Genomic DNA, 25,511 nt, shown 5'->3' with positions numbered 1-25,511 from the left:
AGTAGAACAGCTATCCTCTGTAGGACCATGCATGGAAATGCTCCTACCTCAGTATGTTGCTTCCAGCCAGAGGGCTCAGGAGTGTGGGAAGGCAACAAGTAGGTCCCAAGACAATCTTTTGCTATTTCTGTGACCTACAAGGGTTATTTCTTTTCTTTTCTTTCCTCCTCATGCTCATTTCTATCCTTCCAAATAATCCATTTGATTTCTGGTCCTCAGTTCTTCTCCTTCTAGTATTAGTACATGTGCTTAGCTTTGTGCTTGACATCAGAAATTGCCTCCCCACCCCAGGTTTAAGAATGTGTGCAGGCATTTGGAAGTTTTCCAGGTCTTAGCCCCGAGTCCTCCAATGGGCACTGCGCATATGGACACTTGTGGTCCATGAAAGGCCCCTTAGCTGCTGTTCTCTTTGCCTGAGGAAGGCCTTCCTCTCACTGATTGCAGATGATATTGGTCTTTGGCAGATTCTACTGAGTACATAGATCATAGGATCACAGAATCACAGAACGGTTTGGATTGGAAGGGACCTTGAAGATCACCTGGTTCCAACCCCATTGCCATGGGCAGGGACACCTTCCACTAGACCAGGTTGCTCCAAGCCACATCCAACCTGGCCTTGAACACTGCCAGGTATGGGGCAGCCTCAGCTTCTCTGGGCAACTTGTTCCAGTGTCTCATCACGCTCACACTAAAAATCCCTGATAATCATGGATTGTAACATGCAAGAAAGCGTGAGCTTGCTTTGTTTGTTAAAGACATGCCCGAAAAGTCTGAATGCTAAAAACACATGCTACTGTAGTAAATCACCTGCCCCTCGGTATCTGGCAACCCTTAGGATGCTTCCTGTACTCAGCTTCTCTGTCTTCACAATCGCTCTTTTATGTTATTTGCTTCTAATGTGGCGTTCTGCTTTCCTGCTGTTAAGTATCCTGCCAGCACATGGAATGCTACTTCTGGTTTCCGCTTTGACTTGGGGCAAGTTGCAACCTCTTTATCTCTCCCACCCGTGCAGATGGGGGTGCCTGTAAGACCCCATGCCAATGTGAGGTCCTACAGATTTGGCCCAACTGGAGTCTTCCTCCCTTTTGTTCACTGCACTTCACTCACCCACATCAAACAGCACTGAAATTGTTGTTTAGCTGGATTGCAGTCCTGCTGCCTACCAAGGAAGAGGATACACAGAGTTGGGTCCTAAGTATTTGCAAGATACTTTGAAGGAGAAGGATTACATTAAACAATCTGTTTAATATAAGCAATATATTAAACAATCTGTGCGTGACTCCCACGAGGAGCAGACCACTGAAAATCTGTAAGATTTCAGCAGGGAATGCAGCCTAAAAAATCAATGACACGGCATGTCCGGAAAGTGGATCTAGAAATAGCAAGTGTGGTAACTGTTGAGAGGTATCATGTTCCTGGGATTGGGTCATGTGCAGCAAGAGCACTTCAGGCATGGCCACCTACCCCTCTGGGACAAGGGTCCTGCCGCTTCCCAGCACACCGCACAGGCATTTCCATGGATGCCTATTTGCCTACGAGAGGTTGGGAAAGTGATGAGTGGGGTGAGAGGATTGCTTGTGCAAATTAACTGCATTTCATTTTCTTACATGGTGTTCTGGTTTTGATAGGAAGGCAAACGGAGTGGGAAGTAAAGCAGTTGGGATCTCAACACCACCCATCAGCCAAAGCACTCCACAAAGTGCAGGGCAAGCAAGGTAAAGGGCATGGAAAAACATCTGCCCAGGATAATCTGTCCAGGCAATCTCCCTGGGCCCTTTTTGCCCCCTCCAGGGCAGAGGTCCTCTAAGGGGGATAGGTTTTGCTAAAACAAGAGATCATTGCAGACCTTGCAACCATTTGATGCAGCTATAAAACGCTGCCTGCAGCCTTCTGAATTAAATCATAAGTGGTAGTTTGCAAGTGAGACTGATATATTTTGCTTTCCTGGTTATTGCTCCTTTCCCGTGTCCAATGACTGATGTAATATATGGACACAGTCAGTGGTGGAAACATGCTGGCATAGGCAAGTGGATCAGACTGAGGCTCCTAAGCTTTGCAATACCACCATTTTCCCCAGTTGAGAAATACCACGGACTAGTCACAGCAAGACTTCTTGTTTTGACTTCTGGAGCACACATTCTTGGTGCTGTCAATTCCTGCAATATTTATTTTGAAGCTCCTGGATCCCTGTAACTGGGTGCAAATTGTAGCTGTCTCTCTTACTTGCCACCCCCTCACCCCTAAAAGTTTCTAAGCTTCTTGTCGAGGGAGAAAAGTTAAAAGCAAAAAGAATCTTGGGGCAGAAAGCCAAGAGGGGATCCACAATGGGCTGGCATTTTGGGATATCCCCTCTCCCCGAGATTTTTAACCCCTCAGTCCTGTTTTTTCCGACACCGGAGGCTGCCACCCGGGCTGACTCGGGAGGGTGGCGCGGAGCAGGGATGCGAAATCCAACGCTGAAAATACGCGCCAGCGGCCAAGATTTCCCTTGAAAAGAGGGAGCCTTTCCACGGCCCCTCTTTTATACCGGGCCAGCCCTCGCTCGGTCGGCCCACGGCGCTGCTCATGTTTTCCACTGGGGGGGAGGACGAGAGAGGGGAGACCGGGGCGGAGAAGGAGGAGGGGTTGGGGGGGGAAAGTTGCTTGAATTTGCGAGGGGCGAGAGCCGGCGGCAGCGGCGCGCCGCCTCCTTCCACTGGCTGGGGGAGCTGCCAATCTGTGTTGTAATCCTGCAGGAATTTCTGCGGGGTTTAACTGAGAGCCGCGCCGCCGCCGCCGCGCACTCGGGGCGGACGGAAGGCGGCGGAGCCGGCAGCGCGCAGCCTGCAAGCCGGGCGCCCTAGCGCCGCGCAGCATCGGGCCCGCCGGGCAGCGCCGGAGCGGACCGCGGAGCGGAAGGAGCGCGGCGGGCCGGAGGGCGCCCGCGGCCCTGCCCCGCGCCCCCCCGGGCGCTGCCGAGCGCCGGCGCCCCCCGGTTTCTCCTTTGTGCCCGGCCCCAGGCGGCCGCCGCTTCGGCTCCGCGGGAATAATGCGGGGCGTGTGGCTAGCGCTCACCGTCAGCTTCGTGGCCTGCGCCTCCGGGCAGCCGGTGAGTGCCGGGGCGGAGAGGAGGGAGGCGGCCCCGCGAAGCGCGGAGGGACGGGATAGGGACGCGGGCAGCCGCTTCGGCTCCGTCTCCGGGCGCGGAGCGCTCAGCCCTGGCCCTGCCCGCGGCGTTGCCGCCCGCTGGGTAGCGGGCTAGTTCAGGGGGCATCTGTTGATAGCTGAGGGCTCTGCAAGGAGCAGACCCCTCCTCCAAAAGGAAAAAGAGATCCCCCCCAAACGAAGCGGAGCGGAGCGCCCTGTCGCCCTCCAGCGAACCTCAGCCCAAGTTTGCCGCGACGGCCCGTCCGCCTGCCGGTCCCGGAGCCCCCCCGGTGCTTCTTTCCCTGCCGCCCCTGAGCGAGGGGCATGAAGGGGGGACTCGGCGGCCGTGGGGCGCCCGAAGGGCGGCGGCGGCGCTGCGGGGTCGGGTCCCAGAGCCCTCGGGGCGCTGCGTCCCGCGGGGGCTCCGTGCTCGGCCCGGCGCTGGGAGCAGCAGCCCGAGGGCAACGCGCCTTCCCTGGCTCCGCGGGCAGCGAGGCGGGAGCGTCTCCTTGCAAAGTCAGCCCTCTCCGGACGGCTGCTAATATGAGGGGGAAAAATCAGTAACGACTCTTGGTTGCGAGGCGCAGGACCCCCCAAAAGCTTCGTGTACGCAGCGCTGCTGCGCCTCTACTTGCGCGGGTGCGCAGCGCTGCGCGCCTCCCGCCAGCCGCCTGTCCCGGCCGGCGGCCCCGCCAGCCCTTTCCTTGCGGACTTGCTACGAGATGCTCGGGATAATGCCGCTGTTTACACTTTTTCTGAGCCACAAGTGTATTTGCTAAGCAAGGCCCTGCGCTTAATGCAATTAACTCGGTTGCCGGGATTTGTACCTCTGGAAGAGCCACTCTCGGCGAAGCGCTCCCACCCTTCCGCGGCACGGAGCCGGTGACGGCCGGGCAGAGGGGTTTAGCCTTTTCCATCGGTGGATGTGAGATTGTTCTGAGAGAAAGGGGGCATGCAAATGACACTGTTGGAGTGTTTGGGCAAATATTAGGAAATAATAAATTGAGGTTTCAGTATGAAATTAAAAAAAATGACAATTTAATCCAATTAAAATGAGCCGCTCCAGTGAACTAAATAATGTCACTAGCTTGGGCTAACTTTTGAAGTTGTCTAGCTGTTGTATAAATTAGCCCAGTCACAGCCTTCATGAAATCTGGCTCATCATTAGGGATTTCTAAGGATACAATTGCAAAACGCTTTTCTTAAGAACTAATTAAAAAAGGGTTGTGTAGAACACCGAGTCCCGTTTCCACGAAGTATAACAGCACTGCAGAAACACCCTTGGCTAATGAGGGACAATATACTTTAATTTTATAGAAATGCTGTTATTACGAAGCTCTCTGATGGTGTAGTAACTATTAAACTGCCACGGTAATTAGTAAAGTATTAAGTTTGATGGGTTTTTGCCTTAGGATGAACACGCTGCGGCTGCGTGAGGCGGCTTGTCAGGCGGTTCGGGGGGTAGGGGGAGAGCGAGGCGGGGGCAGAAAGCCTGGTCTTGGTGCAGCGCCCTCCCTGCTACCAGAAAGTTGTGGAGAGACTGGAAAAGCAAAGGGAGGTTGTTATTTTTTCTTTTTCTTCCCTCATCTTCCCCCCCTTTTTCTCCTCTCACTATGTCTGGCAGCAGCTACATGATCCCTTAAGGTAGAATTCTGTAGACTGATCTCTGGGAAAAGATAGATACCAAATCTGTTGTCACTGCAGAAGGCTGTCCTGGTCATAAGAGGAATTTTATTTGGATGCTTAAAAAACCCTGCTAGCTCTCCAGAGCACTCTCAAGTGGTTTAGCTCTAAATTTCTTCCCCTTTGATTCTGCTGTTTATTGTAGTTGTTATTATCTAGGCAAAGCTGTAAGGTAGAAATCTCATTTCTGATGAAGTAAATTATCCAGGAGTTTTTTAAGGAGGGGAGGGTGGGGCAGCAGGAGATTTTGTTTCCTGAAGCAGTGAGTTCCCTGTGTTTATTTCATGTAACCAACAAACCTCTTTACTGGGGTGGGCCATGTAGACGTCAGAGCTGTGTCAAAAATGTACTGGACATGAGACCACCGCCGAACCTGGGAGTGGTTTGTCCATGCTGGATGCATGTTCTGAGGTGTATGCTGAGGTGCGGGGGCACAGCAGATGCTCTCTGCTGTTCTGTGCCAGCTCCCCTGGGGGAGCCAGTGTTTGGGGACATGTTTGGGGTGCAGAGGGTGAGGGGGAGCCCAACCTGCTCATGCCAACCTGTGCATCGTGATGTGGGCATGCCAACATTGCCCACATCAAAGCTGGTGGATCACAGCCAGGGTTTGTGGGGTGGTTTGCTGCCATCAGAACAGTGTGCAGTGAGACATCAGAGTCGAGTGGGGTCCAGTAACCCTGGCAGGCCTGGAAGGACATGGGGGAGTCACCCAGGCTTGTCTGACTGGCAAAAAATGTGCTTTTTAGCTACCTTTAAAGTTTCCTGGTTTGCTTTTAGGAGAGGGAAAGAGAGTGATATGAAACCGCTGGAAAGAAAAGGCAAACTCTGTAAGCAAGAAGCTTGATGTGCCTTTTAAAAGGTTGGGTCCGGTCCTGGAGGTGGTGGGAGTCAGCGATTGCTGATTTTAGTAGCACCAGAGAGCAGCGCCAAGTATCTAACTGTACTTGTCAGCTCCCATTCGGAAGAGGCTGATAAACCTTTCTGTTTCATCCCGGTTTGCAGCAGTGAGACGAATGGTTTTCCAGAGCTTGTGCGATGGTCTGATCTTCCCCGCAAGCCCAAGCGCATGTTGGGAAACTTTGCTGGCTGACAGGTTGTGCTGCATACCGCAGTGCTGAAGTGCTGCTCTCCTAACAGAAGGTTAATCGTGGCTCTCCTTGGGAGGGTTCTGGAGTCTGGAGACTTTGCTTCATGTCAGCAATATATGGTGGGGTGTTGGTTTTTAGGCTTTCAGTAAAATAGAGCACTGGGGCATTAACATCAACTGGGTGGTCTTTCTGTTTCTTCTGCAAGCATCTGAGCACTGATTTGTTGACATAAATGTAGTTATTGAAGGATGATCCAAGGGCAATATTTGGTATATTTTTCAGGAGTATTTAGTATTTTAGGAGCACGATGCTGTAATTTTCCTGTATTTGTTTTTAATGGTTATTTTGCTTTTCAAATTTGGAAAATTGATAGTGTGTTGGAGAGGAGGAATGTTGGCTTTTTTGAAAAAGACAGCTAGACTTTGGAGATAGTAATTAGAGGAGAACAGAGAAGAAGGTTTGGAGAGATAGGTGGCATTTCAGATCGATATGCCATGCATGTCTCTCCTAAGCGTGTTAAATCTGCATTGCCAAGTTCCAAAGAAAGGTAGGAAGCTTTTTTAGTCTTGATTTATTTCCACCCTTCCCCAGCTCACGTGAGCTTTTTCTTCTCACTGTAGAATTAATAAATATCCATCCATTGCTTTTTGTGGCTTGGCAGCACCTGGAATCAGGCAGCAGCATCTGCCATGGCTGCTTCCTTTGCTCTGGCTGAACATCTGGATGCTCCAATCCAACAGCTGCCTGCACTGCTGTGCACTGGAAATTCAGGTTTTGCCCCCAGTTTTGGGAATTACAATTCTGGTGCTGCAATGAAGCCACCCTTTAGCTGGATGTTCTCAGGAGCCACTTTCTGGGAATAGGTTTCCCTCCTGGGTTAGCTTATCTTTTAAAAATTAAAGAACAGATGATTCTTGTCCCAAGATCAAACACTGAAACATTTTCTCTTTTTAATATCTTAGCCCCAAGGTCTGCACTGGAACTGACTTAATATTCAGGCCCAAAGTGCAGAGATGTTTTCTCTGCATTTTTTTCTAGATCCTTATCAAGGAAGTAGATGAGAGCGTCATCTTCTGGAACAAGTCAGGGCAAATATCTTGGGGTTTGAAGTCGGGTACTGGGATTGTGGTTCTTGGGCAGATGATACTTCTGTGGTATGTTTGAGGCAATTGCTGCAGCTAATGGAATAAAGATGGTAGACTTTGGAGAATGAGACATAAGCCTTGGGTTTGCTTGAAGTTTTGATGGATCTAAGTCTCTGTGGTCGTAATCTTAAGCGTAATCTCAGGATGACCATATTGAGGCCTAATTTCTTCACTAGCAGAGGTCAAGCCTAATTTCTTGGCCAGCAGAGGTGCGAGTTCTAAACAGTCCCATGTCAAAGAAAGAGCCATGATCTAATGCCTCCAGGGAAGATGGTGGAGAGATACCTGCCATCCTCAGTGGGGAATGTAGTGTTTTGGCCAGGAGTCCTGAGTTTGGAGAAGAGTTCATTCCTCCCTGCAGCAGCTGAGCTCCCTGCAGAGCAGCCAGTCATTTGCCGAGCTTTCCGTTTGCCCTGCTTTTCGTGGCCAATTGTCTTTATAAAAGAGAGGCATATGTATGGCATTTATTAATTACATTATCTCACCAAATTGACTTTTGCCATTGACCAGTTTAAACATTTTCCTTATGGTGAAGAATTACAGACTTTAGTAAAGCTCAGCAGCCGAACAAAGGGCTTTTGTCTAGTTACAGAGAAGTACTCTTTTGTCTTATGAATAGATTTGACTGACTATGATTTTTAGCAGAAATGTTGTGTTTGAGACTGGCAAGCTTATTTGAGGCCCATGTAAGACCCTACTTGAATGTAAGTCATAAAGATGCCCTCTGTGCTGCTGCACTTGAGAGAGTACGCACACGTTATGAGCAAGCAATTTGGTCCATGTTCAAGTTGCTTTGCTCTCCATATTGTAGCAGGCATGACAGAATTGCTGTAGGCTGTTCTGCAAACAGCTTCTTGTTGTTTGGTTATCGTAGAGTCACAGAATGATTTGGATTGGAAGGGACCTTAAAGAATATCCAGTTCCAAACCTCCTGCCACAGGCAGGGACACCTTCCACTAGACCAGGTTGCTCCAAGCCCTGTCCAACCTGGCACTGAACACTGCCAGGGGTGGGGCAGTCACAGCTTCTCTGGATACCCTGTGCCAGTGTCTCACCACCCTCACAGGGAAGAATTTATTCCTTATTTCTAATCTAAATCTACTCATTTTGAGCTTAAAGCCACCTCTCCATGTCCTATCCCTATGTGCCCTTGTAAAAAGTCCCTCTCCAGCTTTCTTATAGGCCCCCTTTAGGCACTGGAGCTGCTCTAAGGTCTCCTTGGAGCCTTCTCTTCTCCAGGCTGAACAAGACCAACTCCTCAGCCTATCTTCATGGGAGAGGTGCTCCAGCCCTCTGAGCATCTTTGTGGCCCTCCTCTGGACTCATTCCAACAGGTCTATGTACTTCTTAAGGAGGGGACCCAGAGCTGGATGCAGTACTCCAGGTGGGGTCTCACGAGAGTGGAGTAGAGGGAGAGAATCAGCTTTCTGGGCTGCATATGCACACTGCTGGTTTACATTGAGCTTCTCATCAACCAACACCCCCAAGTCTTTCTCCTAGGGGCTGCTCTTCCATTCTCTGCCCAACCTGTAGTTGTGCTTGGGATTTCCCTGACCCGGGTGTAGGACCTTGCACTCGCCTTTGTTGAACTGCATGTTGTTTGCACTTACCCACCTCTCCAGCATGTATAAGTTCCTCTGGATGGCATCCCTTCCCTCCAGCATGTCAACCACACCACACAGCTCGGTGTCATCACCAAACTTGCTGAGGGTACTCTCAATCCCAATTGTCTGTGTAGCTGATGAAGATGTTAAACAGTGCTGGTCCCAGTACTGACCTCTGAGGGACTCCACTCATCACTGGACTCCACTTGGACATTGAGCCATTGACCACAACTCTTTGAGTGTGACTTTCCAGCCAAATCCTTATCTACCAAGCAGTCCATCCATCAAATCCATGTCTCTTCAGTTTAGAGACAAGGATGTCATGTACCTCTCGTGGTTGGTTCCTCTATCATTTGGAGAAGGAAGTTATCATCAATGCATTTCAGGAACCTCCTGGATTACCTGTGCCCTGCTGTCTCGTCCTTCCAACAGATATCAAGGTGGTTGAAGTCCCCCATGAGGACCCCCTTGTGAACGTGAGGCTACTCCTATCTGCCTATAGGGAGTCTCATCTGCTTGGTCTTCCTGGTTGGGTGGCCTGTAACAGACTCCACCGGTAATGTCACCTGTGCCAGGCCTCCCTTTAAGCCTGACCCATAAGCTCTCAGTTGGCTCCTCATCCATCCCCAGGCAGAGCTCCATGCGCTCCAGACAGCCATTGGCATTGAGGGCCACACCTCCTCCTCATCTCCCCTGCCAGTCCTTCCTAAAGAGCCTGTATCCTTCCTTTCCAACATTCCAGTCATAGGAGGTATCCAACCACCTCTCCACGATGCCAATCAGATTGTAGCCCTGCAGGTGTGCACGTCTCTAACTCCTCTTGTTTATTCCCCTTGCCCCATGTGTTTGCATAGAGGCATTTACGTTGGTCCCCAAGGAAGCTGACTTAGTGGTTAGAATAGCTGAGATCTCCAGGCTTTGGGCATCTCCTGCTGGCACTGGCACCAAACTGGTAGGAGTGGGATGGATTGAGGTTCCCTTCCTCTGGCAACTTCAGTTAAAGTCCTCTTCACCAGCTTGGTTATCTTCAGTTCATGCTTACAAGACAATAACAAACTGCTATGTGCAATCTTTTTAGGACTAGTAATTTATTCATAGGTTACATGGCACTATTCAGTGATTTGGGAACAAGATTTCTCTTGCTCACATTGAAGTATAATTTGCAATCTCTTGAGTAAAGACTGCATTAGTGTTTGACCCTGTAATAATGACAGTTCTCTGTATGTATGTTGTTTTCTTGATTAGCTCAGCCCTGAGGGATGCTTTCAAAAGCATACTAGATATTTAGGCAGAAATACAAAATATATGTAATTCTCAAAAGTATTGGAAAACTGATTGCAGCAGGAGAAAACATAGCGTTTAACAATCATTTGCAACAAGTACTTTTGTGCTGAACAAATTATTTTTGTTGACGTCTCAAGTAGAGGGTTCATTTAAAGTGAAATAATGACTAACAGGGCGGCATGAATCTGCAGATCTTGGCCTTGTCTGTAGATTGGCTATTAGTGTGTCACGTAAACTGTGCTTAACTAAAGCCTGAGCTGGACGCTCCATCTAAAATCACTATTTTTAGTTTATATATAAACAGCTTCTTCAGAAATCTCTCTTCTAAGCTAAATTGTTTTGTTCCAAAGGTGAATTGATTTGGGAAAGTTCAAATAAAAACCTGTTTGGCTATATTTGAGTTGTGAGCATGAAGATAAATACATACTTTGTACTTTTATTAATCGTAAGGAGACAGAGGGACTTGCAGAAGGTCAAACAGCTTGTGGTATACACAGGAACTGAATCAAAATGTTCAGAAACCAGCACTGTGATCAGCAACCGGAATGTATTGCCTGTAATTAAATATTATGTTGTCAGACATGTTTTGTTCCTGCTTGATTAACCATAATAAAGTATAATTTTCTCTAGAGGTGCTTCCACGCTAATGGAGGTCACTTGTCACCTTTCAGATCAGTGTGAAGTGGCCCATCCTTATGTTTTGAAGTGTATTTCAGAAGTATGACTGTAATGGTCTTGCATAGCTGTAGGAAACAGTGCCGCTAATGTAGCTTGCGAGGTAGAGTAATTCTCAGGGAGCAGTTGGGTGCATGAGTGATATAGCCTCAAGACTAAGAATGTTTTGAGAGAGAATTAAAAATGTAATCTACTTGCTGCCACGTGAATGAATAACCTTACTAGGTCTTCCACCTCCTACCTTCCCCAGGATCCTCTCTGGTATGTCTGCTCCTGTCCCTCCATTAGTTATACAAGTAGAAGCAACCTTTCCTCTTTCTCTGGGCTGAGCTGCATGAATTCCAGCTGTGGTGACTCTGCAGTACCTTCAGGAACAGCTGGCCAGACACAGCAGCTGGAGGGCACAGCTGTGACCAGCCAAGCCCTATGTGCTTGATCTCTTTTTGGCTTTAAGATCTGAATCTTGTTCATTTTTTGGACTAGCATCTTCAGGGGAAGGCTAATAATGGATTTGAATACATGATGTATTGTGCAGGCTGCAGGAGAGATGTCCAGGAGACAGATTCTTCCTTTGCTGAGTCGTTTATCTGTGTTTGTACTGGATATGGAGATGCTAGAATTAATGTATCACTTAATCTGACTACCAGATGAAAGCCTCCACAAAGCCTTTCCTTTTGAATCCTTTTCCAGTGTTGTGCAGTTCCATATTCAAATATGCAGGCGTGGAGGTGTGACATTGATGATGTTCTTATTATTTAAAATGAAAACCTGCAAGGGAAGCAAAGCAGAAAGGTGAAGCTAGTTCAAAATGTGGAAACGGGACATCTGAAAATTGGGTTTCTGTTGAATATAAATTTGTGACATGTCATAAATAAAAATAGGCATGGCTTAGTCCTATAAATAATAATAATAATGTGTAATTCCTGCAGCAAGGATGTGCATAAAATAGTGTTGCTGAGAAGCAAGATTGTGAGTTTTCCATGGAAGGGGGCTTGCAGAACTTCCAGGTCTTGTCCTGACAATGGACCTGCATCTCCTCCCAGTTGGGAGCTCAGGGGCACTTGGTACTTGCCACTCTTGGCAGTGCAAGCCCGTGAATGGAAGTGTTTGTTCAGCAAAGAGAAGGAGCATCCATGAACAGGATGTGTGAAATTTGGTTAGGTGTTTAGCTGGCTTGTGTAAGTCTCATTGTGAGAAGGTGAAAAGTTCTCAAGAACTGCTGTGGCAGCATACAATGTTAGAAGATTAATGCTTTAGGATCATTAATGACTTAAGCATCTGTAGCATGTGGACCTCACAAATATCTGTCTCCATGGTAGAACAAGAAAGATGACTAGTTCTGAAGGTAGACAGGAAAAGTTACTAAAGTGACATATGTATCTTCTAAATTCTTGTCTTCAGTGGAGTTGCTTATAATTTTCCAGCTATGTACTCTCTGATTTTTTCTCATATGTGAAAGCTGATTTTTTAAAATGTAGCATCTAAAATGTCATGAAACGAAACTTCTTGGAGTATGTTTGAAATTACTTGTTCACAGAGACTGTATCTGCAGAGGATTGAGCACTGAGCTCTCTGAAACTGTTGCTGTTCTAGCTTGGAATGTCTTTGAAACGTTGTTTTTTTGTGTGTGTGTATTTTATATAGATCTTCATTCTACACAGATCTCTATTTTACATATATTTTTTAACTTATCTTTTATATTCTTTTGTGTGCGTGTCTTTCACAAAAGGCAGTGTGTCTTTTAAGTGTCAGGAAAAGAAATGCCCCACAGAACATAAAAAGGACTTCCAGTTACATAAACAGAACAAAATTGCCCACAAAACTGTCTTAATATAATTCTCTTGGGCTGAATTAGGGTGGGAGGAGCAGCTTTTCTAACCTTACTTACCAGGAAAAAAAGCTTTAAATGAGGGTGGTCTTTACAATGTTTTTCTTCTTGTTTCTTCACTTGTGGTTTAATATAAGTATGATTTGATCCTCTGTAGCTCCCACAGGTGCTTTTGGTTTCATTCTCCAGCACAGCCTTTCCTCTGCCTTCAAAGCCCTGGCAGGGGACAGGCATAGCTGGCACTGTAAAATGTGAATGAGTTGGAAACATTTTGTTCTGAAGAACTGGGAATAGTGGGGAGCATAGTGGCTGTCTCAGTCGTGCTGTGTTTAGCCCAAGCAGCCCTGCCCTGTTGAAGAGCAGGGCTGTGTTCTGCAAGGGAGGGGGGGAGTTTCTTTGCCTTTGGCAAGGCTCAGTCTTTCTGCTGGAGTGGGGAGGCAGAGGTGTGCGCATGCCACTATTCTGGGGCTTCTGGATGGAGCGAACTTCTGAGCTCCTGACAATGCAAGAGCATTGGGTCTAAAATGGTCTGAGACAGTACTCTTAATAGTGTTGCTGTGCTGAAAATGCCACTTCTCATCTGTTTTGTAACTGTAGGGCATTAGAAAGAGGAAATGACCTTTCTTTCCTTTTGTTCCTGTTCTTACTGTGATTCACAACCTGAAAAGCTTATTCTACCCTAGGCTGTTTTGGAGTTTTGTGCTTTCACTAATGCTGCTTTCTTGACTATATCTCTCCCACTTAACCAAGAGCTGGTGACTTGGCATCATGATGTAGGTCTCTTCTTATGAATACCCGTAATTGGTCTTCTGCCTGGTGGCATAAATTGCCATATATCAAAAGCCAGATAAACTTAATAGTGATGAAGGTTTCCTGATACTTTTTTTGAGAACCATGAAACTTGTCTGTGGGTTAAAGAAGTCTTCTGGGCTTGTAAATATTTAGTGATGCTACTGAGGTCACATGCCAATAATTTTGTTGTTGTTGTTGTGTTTGGTTTTGTTGCTTTTTGTTTGTTCTTCCTTTCCTAGCCTTCTCTCTATTTGCACTGGAAAAATTAGGCAGCTTTTGGTTATGACAAAAAAATCTTAGTTTAGGAAAAAACTGGTGCTTCTATAATATACCTGTAGGAGTCTTCGATACATGACCATGTTACTTCTTGCTGTTTCACATAACATCCAAGTATCTTGCTGGTATCCACTGGTTTAAATGTGTAAAGACTGAGCAGAAAACTCGTGGCAGATGCTGTCAGTCTCCAAAAAGTAGGGATCCCTTGTCATGAAAATTGTGGCTGTACAGACAGTCATAGCTGACACAGTTCCCGTGTAGTATCGTAGCTCACATGGCATTTCTGTATTTGTGATCAGAGATGAAGGGGTCCTAAGGGAGGATTAGCAAGAGTATTTTGGGGATTTCTCTGTGGCTTTCTAGAGATGCACAGAAAAAGCTAATCTCTCTCTCTCTCTCTCTCATTATTTAATTCAGCTAACCTAATTAGAAAGCCTCCTTAGAGCAGTCTCTGGCAGCTAGCTGCAGCAGCTGTACAATTAGTAGTGTCACCTAATGGGAGAGCAAAACAAGGAGCAGTAGGAAACTGGAGGTGGATGTTTCTGTATATCTTAACAGCCCTCCCAAGGGCCAAGCTTGCTGGGGTGAACTCAGCTGTGAATTTTAAGAGCTTAAAGAAACAAAAGAGGAAAAGTGAGTTTTGAAAGACTTAAAATTCCAAATACCTTGATTTTCTTACTGCCAATCTTGTTATCCTGTTAAGCTTCGCAGAAGGTGTATCTGACCCCAGAGTTATTGTTTTGGCTATATAACCCCCTCTTACTCCTTGAAGTAGTTTTGGGGTTTGGGTGTTGTTGTAGTTTATTTATGGATGAATTTATTAATGAAATTTTACACAAGCATGATTGGATGGGGGGCTGGTGGGCTCTACTGCCCATTCCTCAGGGTGTGAGCAGTAAATCTGACCTGGGAAGAGGTAAGTAATTAATTGCTTTATATATCTGGGGACAGTTCTTTGGCCTTTGCTCGGGAATGCACATATTCCTTTGTGTACAGGAATATGCTTTATTTGGGGATAGTCCTGAAGCCCATTAAGAGCAGGAGCTGGCATGGAGGGGAGCACCAGCCCTGAGCTGACTGTGATGCAGCAGGGCAGGAGGGTGATGGAGCTGGCCACAGTACTGCTACTTGGCCACACGGTTCAGGGCTGTACATAGGCACCAGAGGGCAGAGACAGATCTGCATCTGAATCGCTAACTTGGCACTTCACAGCTTCACATCGTTAATTACTGTGATGCTAATGTCATTTAGCCATACATGCATATTCAGGGAGCATTTAGTTAAGTGCATGTGTGGGGCAAGTCATAATTTCCCAGTCCATGTGGAGGTACGTGGTCATTGTGTTTGAAATATGTGACTCATGGTTACAAAGGATGAGTTTTGGAAGTGCTACTAACTGAGTGGCATATGTCAGCGACTGGAAAATGTAGGCTATTTATAGTTATCCACAGGTGGAGAGGGAAGCAGCAATGCACAGCACCAGTAATAATTATCAGCAGTATAGAAGTTCATCTCTTAAGCTGCTGGGTCTAATGCACTAAAAAGTATTTGATCTGAAGTCTGGCACAGCCTTCAGATGGAGCCGTTCAAAGGCGTCCTGACCTAATTTTGCTGCGGAAGTGTGCAAGCCTTCCTCATTCCCTTAATTTCTTGCAGAAGGTTTCAATGATAAAGTCTTCATCCCCTACACGTGCATATATTTTACCACAGAGCATTTGAATAAAAGCAGCCATTGCAAGCCAGGTGGTAAATATAGCATACAGCTTAACAGAAAAGACCTTCAATTAAGCAGAGGCGGGCCCTTCTCCTGCGCTGTGCAGTTGTCAATTAGCTTTCCTTAAGCCTTTTTTTTTTATTTGCTGGGTCTTTTTTTGTGACTAATTACAAAGCCTGAAGTGCAGTGCTGGCTCTGCATGTACAAGTAAAGACTTCGTGTTACGCTGAACTCCTGTTTCAGTGAACTTCTCTAAAATGTGAAGCAGCTTATAAATAAAAGTTTATTTTCTTTTCCAAGGAAACAAATCATTAAATTATAAAACATCGTTTATGGAGCTATGTAAATTTATCAGTTAATGCATATAATGTAAGTGTTTTGACTTTCCTTTGGATAAATCAAAGCAGATGTAACAACATTTTGCCTTGATAGGCTTTTGTCTTCAAAAGAAAATGTGTGTGTGTGAGGAAGTCTATTTTTCAGCGGGGGTACGATAAGAGTGTACTGCAGGGATGGGTAGTGCTTTGTGTTATTGTCTGTGTAGGTGTAGACTGTTTCTATCAGAAGATAAAAACAAACAAAAGAACCTGAACTGAGGTGTTCTAAATTCTATCTAACCTGTCACTTGTACATTTTCTCGTGCCATTATTACCGCAGTGGTGGTGTAAGACTACCAGTTTCCTACCAGAAATGTCACTTTTTGACCCGTGCTACTGGTATTTCTGAGCAATACAGCACAGTACATGGTAACTGTAGTGCACTTTCTTGTAATTTGTACCTTAAGTTCTTTATTTGCTCTTTTTCTTTGCAATCTACTGTGCTTCCGACCTCATTAGACTAATTTTATTTTTTCCCTCCCTGCTGCTTTTGTGCTGTCAGGCAAGCCAGGTAACTGTTAGCATTGGCACAGCTCTTCAGTCTCATATTGCAAGTACAAGATAAAAGAGCAGAAGAAAAGGTGGATGAAAAACTGAGTCTGCTTTGGTGCTCTGCCTACCCTCAGGAATCCTTCTGCTCACTCAGCTTACCGCAGTGAGAATGAGGGAGTGGGGAGGAGGCGGCTGGAGTGACCAAAGTACTGGCAGAGCTGTTGGTGGGGAGGGGATGCTGGGCTGCTGACATGTCGTGGTCAGACCATAACTCAAGGAAAAACCTGGAGGTGACTGGTCTGGGGTGGTAAAGAGTGGCCGTATCAGGGATACTAGCTCCATCTTTGACTCTTCAGCTGTGTCTGTTTGATAGCACTGGAGCATGTGAACCAAGTGTTAAAGCAGACATGGATGACTTGAGCACTACATCCCTCATCCCCTTTGCATTTTGGAAAGTGAGCGTGTGGAGCCAGACTTTGCAGCTTGGCATTTCTCTCTGCTCATCAGGCTTCCTTGGAAGCCTTTGTGTTCTCCTCTCGGATTGAGGAAGGATGGAATGGTGGATGCAAGGTGCTGATGAAGTTGGTGCTCCTCCTCTGGCCTACAGCATAACTTCAAAACTTATTTTTGTCCAAATCACCATTTGCCTGTTGAAGTGATCAGTAACTGTTTGTTCAAGTGGAGGGGGAGCCGGCTGAAGTTAGGACTAGTTGGAGAAGTATCAGGTTACTGAGGGCACTATAATCAAGGTGACAGCTGCTTTCCTTGTGCTATCCTGAAACAAAATATCTCAAACTGCTCTACAGAGCCTCACCGCATACATTAACCTCAGTGCTTTTACTCTTTCCACAAGTTGGTGGAATACTTAGTGCTGTTGGCTAATGAAATATTGGAGTGCTAATCTCTTTCCATGGATACCAGAGGGGAAAATGTTGAGTATTGCTATCCCAAAGTGCAAGCCTATGTGTGCGCTAATGAAGACTTTCAAGGCAGACAATACAGGGAGGGAAGTGTTTTCTCTCTGGGGTGCTCATGTACCCGCTGTAGGTGCCAAGCCTGGTGCAGGAGGAAGAGGAAGGGTGGGCTCCAGCATGCCTGGGGGGATTATCTGCAGCTCAGCAGCTGCTGTCTGGATGCTCATTTTGCCATACCCTGCATGGTGAGCAACCTGTTAACACAACCCTGTCTTCCTCCCACCCCTTCCAAGGTATTTACGCTTGCCCTTAAGTAACCATTTCTTCCTTCGGCTGCTTAAGCTGACACGCTTTTAGATACTCTGGAGCGAAAAATGGGAGGCGCTACTTGAAATAGCCTTGATGTGCTGCTCGGGAGAAGCGTGTTTGAGGAGCAAGCTATGAGTGTCCTCCCTGAGCAATATTTATACCTCCCTTCTAATAATACCAGTCAATTTTATTTCATTTTATTTTATTTCATTTTATTTTATTTTATTTTATTTTATTTTATTTACTTAATTTTATTTTATTTTATTTTAATCAAAAGCTCCTGTGGGTGTCTTAGCCACAGAAAAAAACACCAAAATAACTTGCTGGGGTTTGGGTGAAGTTTGTTTCCAGTGATGAAGGACAAGCATGTGTAGAGAAGAGGTTTATGTGAAAAGAATAAGATAAATGAAGACCATGAGAAATTACTAGTCCTGGGCTTTATTGTGGGACTATGACTAAAATTTTTGGAATCGTCCTCTGGTACAAAGCCTTTTCTTAATAGGCTCCTCTGCAGAGAAAACTAGTCTTGGTCTTAGTCTTTGGATTGCTAGAGGCTTGTTCCCAGAACAGTCAGAAGGCTGTAAGCTGTGTTTTCCTTCAAGGCAGAAGGACCTCTTCCCAGGCCTCTGTGGAAGGGTCTGCTGCAACAGTTGGCATCAGAAAAAGGAAGGTTGAACTGGGAAGCCTGAATCTGTAAAGACAGCAGGGATGCGAGGCTTAAAAATTGCGGGGAGGAAAGGCAAGGGTAATCTTTTGATAGCTGAGCCTCACTGTGTGGGAAGTGTAGCTTTAGCTGTTACGTGCTGATTGCCACATCCCCTTTCTGGTTAGGAAAGGCAAGAACAAGGAATGAAAGGACTCTGAGAAAATAATCTCAGTTAAAGTTGATTCACACAGGTCTGATGAAATGCACCGGGATTTCTGCTGAGTGTATTTTGAGAGTTGGCTGTAAAAGCCTGAGGCCGGTGGAGCTGCAGCAGGAGGGAAGAGGGGCAGCCTCTGGCTGCAGGGTTTGCAGGAGGCTCCTTCCCTGCCATGAACTCCATGCATGTAGCTCTCCTGTTCCACCAGGCTGCCAGTGTGACCAGAAACCTCCCGTTTCCCTGGCCATACAGCCTTCTCCTGCTGATGGAAAAGCACGTCTGTATCACTTCATCTATGGTCAATGACATGAAGTGTTTCCAGAGTTGAGAGTATGTGCTGATACTCCTGAAAGGGCAAAGAAACAGGGCGAGAGCTAGGGTATTGGTAGAGCACGAACTGCGTATTTCCTGGCTTGCAGCTGCTTGGTTATTTCAAAGCACCTAGTTTATCCTTTTATCTTTTCTTGATCAGACCTAACTTGGGCAAAGCCTGTGCTGTGCGGGGACTGTGTTGGAACATGTGCACTTTGAAGTGGAGAAACTGCTCAGTAACAAGGAAGTATGAAGATCTGAGAAACAGCTTTTGTACCTCATGGTTTTTGCTCTTGAAGGTCTGGAGCATTAGGTGCGCCAATAACAAATCTTGCATGAGCAGAAGACTAAGTGATGTAGGCCACAACAACCAGGGTTGCATCCAGGCTTCCCCAGGAGAACTAGTTAACCAGGACCCTTGCAGCAGGATGGCCAGGGTGTGACATGTCCCCACTTGTGAAGCAGAGGCCCTGCACACCTCTGTTTTCAAAATGATTGAGGTATTTTTTCCTTACAACGCAGTAGAGGCTGAAACTGTAAGGCTGACCTCTTGCATGAGGTAACAGTTTCTTCCAAGGGAGAAGGAACAAACACCAAGGAAATTAAAGGGAGAGTTGTTCCAATAAGAATTTTTTTTGGCTATTTTGTTTTCTTTTTGCATAATTATTTTTAATCCTCTCCTCCTGGCAGCATAAGAGGCATCAGAAGAAGGCAGTGTGTTCACTAGGTGTGGTGCAGGACTCGTGAAGCCTGACCAAAATGAATAGGCTTCACTGGATGGTCATTGAACACATGCTCTGGAAATAACTCCTTAATTTTCTCTTGGGGTTTGGGAGATGAAGGGGCACTTTCTTTCAGCCCTCTGGCTTATTTAAAATAATATGTTGTCATGCCAAACAGAGCAGGATTTATTTTTTTCCAATGCTGCGAGAAGCAGCCCAATATTAAGAAATTCTCGTGGTTTGTGACTCTTAGTTTGTTTTCTTGTATTTTTGATGCATGTGTTTGTTTGTATGCTGAGGTGTTCATAAAAGCATAAGAAAGTGTATTTTTGGGAAAGTTGTGAAATGGATGACATTTTTCTGAAAGGACAGTATGTCTCTTCTGGCAGTATCATGGTCAAACAAGCAAATATGTATTTTGGTAAGGAGCCTAATTTTGAAAACATCTATGGATCTGCCCTGTCATACCCTACTTACTGTGTTTGTAATTCCAGGCAGTCTTGGAAATATCAGAGTTGTCAAATCCAAGTATTTTTGGTTGTTGTTGGTTAGTTGGGGTTGTTTGTTTTTTGGTTTGGTTTTTTTTTTTTTTTTTGGTCATATTTCGTGAATTTAAAATTACTTTTTAATTGTATGATAATGGTCTGAATTACACTATAGTTCTAGCATAATTAGCATAAGTTAGGATGAAGTAGCCTGTAGCCTGTAACTCCAGTAGAGGTATCTCAGCACTTTCTGTGGCAGAAGATAGCCGAATACCAACTTCTGTTCATTTTTTACCTCTCAGCTGAAACTGTTGCTAATACAGCTTATTTAGGCATTTGTATTTCTGATGTGGAGGGATCTGCCCTGAGCTAATGAAAAATATCAAACTTTGCTGAAAATTTGGTAGAGGGAGTGGAGTAATGGTGTGCTGCTGCTGCTGCTGATCTCTTGTGGGTACAGAGGGCATTGAGAAAGGCAGATGTAGAGATACAGATAAAGAAGAGGGAAGAGCCACAATGTGACTTTACATGCTGAAAATCATCCTGACTGCTCTCAATCCACTAATGCCATTCCAGAAAATTATGCATGCTTTGAAAGTGGCTGCAGCAATGGACAGGAGAGAAGCAGCTTTCGCTGAAAAGGAGAAAAAACATTCAAGAAAACTCACTTGCTATAACTCTTGATTGTTCTACTTTTGGTTTTCTTAGGGTTTGGTTTCCTTTTTTATGGAGGATGTGACTACAGTCAGTTCCTCACTGTCCTCTGCCCAAGAGCCAAGTAAGGAAGCACTGATGGAGAGTGAGCAGGTACCTTGCACCATCACTGCTGGCAGAGGTACCAGGAGGTGGAGGATTTGCCTCATCTCAGCAGTCCCTGTGCTGCTCACCTCCTCCAGACTGGTGCTTCATCAAGGGAATTGTGATAGTGTTGCGAGTAATGTTGTAAGAAATGAGGGCAAAGGTAATACTGGATTTATTTGTGGGACTCCAGAAAGATGATCCAGGGAAGTGAAGGTGCTCTTGTGTAACTCTTGCAAAAGCAGAGGACTACTTTCACTAGAAGTGGGACAGAGTAGCAGGTTGGAGCTGACTATCCTGGTGGAAAAAACCCAAATATCCCTTGTGGTATATCACGTCTGAACTGATGTGAAAATACACAAACCAATATGGCTCTTACGTCAATACTTCAGCATCACATAAGACATTTCTAGCTCCTACTGCAACACCAGCAAATCAGTTACTGCTTTGTAACACTCGTGCTAGAAGTAAAGTACCTATATTTTATCAGTTTTATCTTTGGAAACATGTGTGATTCAGGACTTTCAGCATATGAATTAACCAAGTTAAAGATTATGCTTCACAGTACATATGGGTGTAATACTCTTATATGGTGAAAATTAGCTAATATTTTATATGAGCTATTAAGCCTCATATAAAATTGTTTAGCTTTTACCTAATAAATATTTATTAGCTGCTAAATATCAGTCATTCATGCCTGATGAATGAGGTTCTCCAGGAGGCAGCATCAGCGGGGAAGGCATCTCCCTCTTGCCCTCTCTGCACAGTTCTACATTAAGCGATGTCTTTCCCACCTGCTGCTTTTTGCCCGCAGTTGGAATGTCCCTTTTCAGTGCTTGTCAACGAGTCTGGATGGAGATGTGAGTATCTTGCACTTCCCAGCACTCAGAAAGGGGCCAGTTCTTCAGGACAAATCCTTTTAGAGATGTGAATTTGTTTGCTTGCAGGGAGGATTGAAATGGATCATCTACTCAAGTGATGCTGTGATTTCTCTTTGGGAATTTAGGTGGATATTATGCATGTCACACAGCTGAGTTTTTGAACACGTTTTTCATTTTAGAATTTGCTTTTAAATGTCAATATAGTCATCTCTGAAGCTTAAGCATCCAGAATTGACAGGTGTTTTTTTAGGACTAGACAGTCTTTGTGGAGAGGCAAGTAGGAAGGCAGTACTAAAATAAAGCGCTAGGCTATTTGGGATTGCTGGTTCAGCTTTAGTATCAGGGGATGACGAGCCTGGGTGTGCTGTGGAAGCCATTTTCCAGGACAACATGAGTCGTGCAAATGCATGTCAGAGTTCAAGGTGGAGGGGGCAGGATTTTCTACAGGACAGGAAAAGCGTAATTCATCTGTATGCATTATGGTTGTTTGATGGCAAGGGCAATCTCCATTTATACATGAATGCGTTGCATGTTACAAGGGGGGGAAAAGGCAAGACAAGGGGGAGCTAAAAAGAATTGTTCAGACTTGAATTGGGTTGTTTGTTAAGAAACAAAAGAAAGCATCCACCCCAAAGTCAAACTGATTTTGCCATGATCAGCGATAGTCTAACAGTCTAGCCTCTAACAACAGCTTGGGATATGCTGCTGGGTCTTTTTAAAAGAAATGATTGGTAAAGAGGCATTTTGCTGATGCATTAAGCGGCAGTTTGCTGCAGAATTGCCTTGAGAATCAAAACAAGTTGGGGACTTTACTTTTTCAAATGTAAAGTTCCTATTGCCTAGCAGTTCAGGGATTTCTGCATCAGCATGATCTGCCGAGATTATGGAGCCAGAATTAGTTATATGCTTCTACCATTTAAAAGAGTCAACACTTCTTAGCAATTCTGTGTAAGGAGCACTAGATACTGTGTTAATTTCCTTTTCACTCAGTGTGTTCTGTGTGAGGTTTTATTTATTTTTTTAAAAAGTCTGCAGCATATGAAACTTTGAGGATTAAAAGTAACTTTCAAGGATGTAATTACAGTGCAGTTCTCACTACATTATACTTGTTTTGTAAACTGTCTCTATGCAGCCGAATTTATCCTTTGAATGAAGTCTTATGTACCACCAGAGTTAATATCTAAACCAAACCATGGACTTAAATTGGGTACCCATTACCCCAGTTACATTAAATTAGAAACTCTGGTAACAAAGTGAAAAGGTTCTTGTTTTATAGCATGAGCCGCTTTCCCACCCTCAGGCAGCAAACTTATTTTAAGTCTCTTGCTCTGAAGAAAATAGGGTTCAGTCCACCAGCTGCACATGGCCGTCTCAGCACCATGAAGATAGAAACTAGTGCTATCCCAAATGCATAACTCATCCCGTAGCTAGCAGGCATTCATGCAATAGAGTAAATGGCCATGGCTCCTTTGAGCATGCTGTGGGTGAACAGCAGCACTGGGGCTGCGGTGCCTGTGCTTGTGTGCCCATTCCCAGCTCAGCCTCTTCCATCCTGTGCCCAGTGGGAAAGCTGCCCTGAGGAAAACACCAGCAGCTTGGCAGGCTCACCGAGGTGTGCAGGGACCCCTCTGCTTTTGGTGAAGTAAAGGCTGACTTTGCAGCCACTTATAGGAAAGTTATAGGGAAATTTCATCAGATGTTAATGGTTGAATGCAAAGGAAGGAGTTGTAGAAATGAACAGACCTCAACTTGCTGGTGTCCTTTGGATGAAAAAATATTGTTTCAAGCTTTACAGAACATGTTTATGTTCTGAATTTGCATAGGAAAAAGCAGTTTTGTAAACTATATAACTGCCATGTGGTGTTTTTTTCTTCCTTCCCTCTTTCCCACAAATCAGTACAGTGAGGGTGGTGAAGCACTGGAATGGGTTGCCCAGGGAGGCTGTGGATGCTTCATCCCTGGCAGTGTTCAAGGCCAGGTTGGACAGAGCCTTGGGCCACATGGTTTAGTGCGAGGTGTCCCTGCCCATGGCAGGGGGGTTGGAACTAGATGATCTTAAGGTCCTTTCCAACCCTTACTATTCTATGATTCTATGATTCTATGGTTTGTTTCATTCCCTCCATCACCTCAGTGTTACTAGTTACTGCCACCAAAACCAGGGAGTTGGGATCAAGATGATCTTTACTGTTGAATATTCGAGAAACACAGCATAAAGTAGCTGATGTTAATAGCATCCTTTTCCTTGCCTGCTTTTGAGCAAAATTTTCTACAGCATTTCTTAATTTCCATTAAGAAATTTGGGATACTCTTTTGTTTTCACTCTTGGTTTTACCTGAGCAAATACCAGTGATATGAGTGAAGTTTATGTTGTAGGAGTTGGAGATCTTGCTCCAAAAAAAAAAAAAAAAAGCTGTAGATTTGGAGATGCTGAAGGATGGAATAATCTCAGGGAGAAAGGAGAATACAGAAGGTTGACGTTGTTTTTCTTACTACTTTAATTTTTAGAGGAATAAACGTTGATCAATTAAAATAAATATGATATGTCAGAGAAAGGTAAATGTTTAGGAGGCTTCTCAGAAAAGAGAAGAAATGCTTTGAAGTCTGTCCTGTACAGATGCAGAATGACAACCACACAAAACTTTTCATTCATTACGATGCCTTTCAGAGGAGATCTTTTAAAATAGGTTTCACCAAAATGATTCTTAAAAAATGAAAAAAGTAGTTCCTTGATTACTCACAGGTTTCTTCACCTGTCTTCCCAGGGGCCATGGTTTGGCCATATGGCCTCAGTAGCTGACGCCAAGCTAAATCAGGAGGCTTGAGGATTTCACTCATCAAGGGAGAGAGGTCGAGCTGGCATCAATTCCTTGTTGCAGGAGTCTACTGTTGTTGCATGTGCTTCGCTGGATGATGGTATTTATTTTGCTGGGATTTAGGACAACCCCAGTCACTGTGTTACTTATGACTAGATGCTGTGAAGAAAGTGTTTGGTTGTGTAACACTAAATGGTGGTTGATCCATCACCTCACTTGGCTCTCTTCAGCTTTTGGTGATTGTCAACTGTTAAATAAAACTTTGTGTAACTGTGATAGGATTTGTGTTGTGACAGGTATAAGCTGGGCTCCAGCTGTGCCTTGTGTTAGATATGTGCAGTAGATGCTATCTGGGGAGACTGGTGATGAGTTCAGGTTAGATGGATCCCACACATTGTTACTCTTGCATCTATCTCATTTTCTAGGACCTCTCAATTGTTAATGGTGCCATACAGAAATATTGTAGGGGTTTAAAGTACAAGCACATACTTGAATGGTGTCCTGAAGTATTTTAGAGTAGTAAATAAGTAAATTAAACAAAAAACAAAGAAAATTTGTATTTTCAGAGCAGTCCTTTACAACATGAGTTAAACAAAAGAAGCAGCAAATCAGATGCAATCCACGACTTAAGCATATGCTCCAAGTTAAGCACACTGAGCAAGCTCAGATGGGGTCCCTGATGGTACTGCTTGTGCATAAAGTGAGGCATGCATGGGGGCATCTAATGGAGGCCCAAGATCAGAGTTGCAGGTCATGGGCAAGCCCTAATTCAAAAGTGGTAGCAGGGCACTGGGCCAAAATTGTCCATGTGTTCCTTGGTGGGTTTGGTGGCTCCACAAAAATGTTCCGTGATGTGGTGTCATGGGTTTGGATTGATCCAAGACAGGCCAGACCATGCTGTTTTCTTCTGGAGACATCTTTATGAACATACAAAATAATGTAGTCGATTTTAGTGCTCTGGGAGGAGAGAATGGTACAAAATTCAGTATAAGCCCTGAATGGCATGAACACTTAGACTAACACTGTGCAGGTTGCTTTATTCAGTACTGTATCTCAGTGAAAAAACTGTGAGGGAAGCAAAGCCCATCAAGTGTTGCATTGGGAGGAACAGGCTGAGCAGGAGGAGCTGATGAACTCAGAGAAGAGGCAGCTGGCTGCCTTGCAAGTTTGTCCTAGGAACTGTTGCTTCTTTTAAAAAACAAAAAATGAATCAAATATACACCAAAGGCAGTTTACATACTGTGTTTGGCAATTAAAGTTGGGAATGCAGCTGAGAGGAGGGATGCAGATCACTGCAGACGAGCATGGAATAGTCTCATTGGAAAAGATG

At 45.1% G+C, this 25,511-nt stretch overlaps 1 protein-coding gene across 1 annotated transcript in view; it reads left to right on the top strand.

The window, feature by feature from the left end:
* Positions 1-2,651: 2,651 nt before the first annotated feature.
* The window catches only part of SDC2 (syndecan 2), a 61,551-nt gene continuing 38,691 nt past the window's right edge, over positions 2,652-25,511 (top strand). The window contains exon 1 of the mRNA XM_030497281.1: positions 2,652-3,088. Within this exon, the coding sequence (XP_030353141.1) occupies positions 3,029-3,088 (60 nt within the window). The 5' untranslated portion in view covers positions 2,652-3,028. The remainder of the gene's footprint in view (positions 3,089-25,511) is intronic.

The sequence above is a fragment of the Strigops habroptila genome, chromosome 1, assembly GCF_004027225.2.
Source record: "Strigops habroptila isolate Jane chromosome 1, bStrHab1.2.pri, whole genome shotgun sequence".
Classification (NCBI taxonomy): Eukaryota; Metazoa; Chordata; class Aves; order Psittaciformes; family Psittacidae; genus Strigops; species Strigops habroptila.
This window is presented reverse-complemented; position numbering and strand designations above follow the sequence as displayed.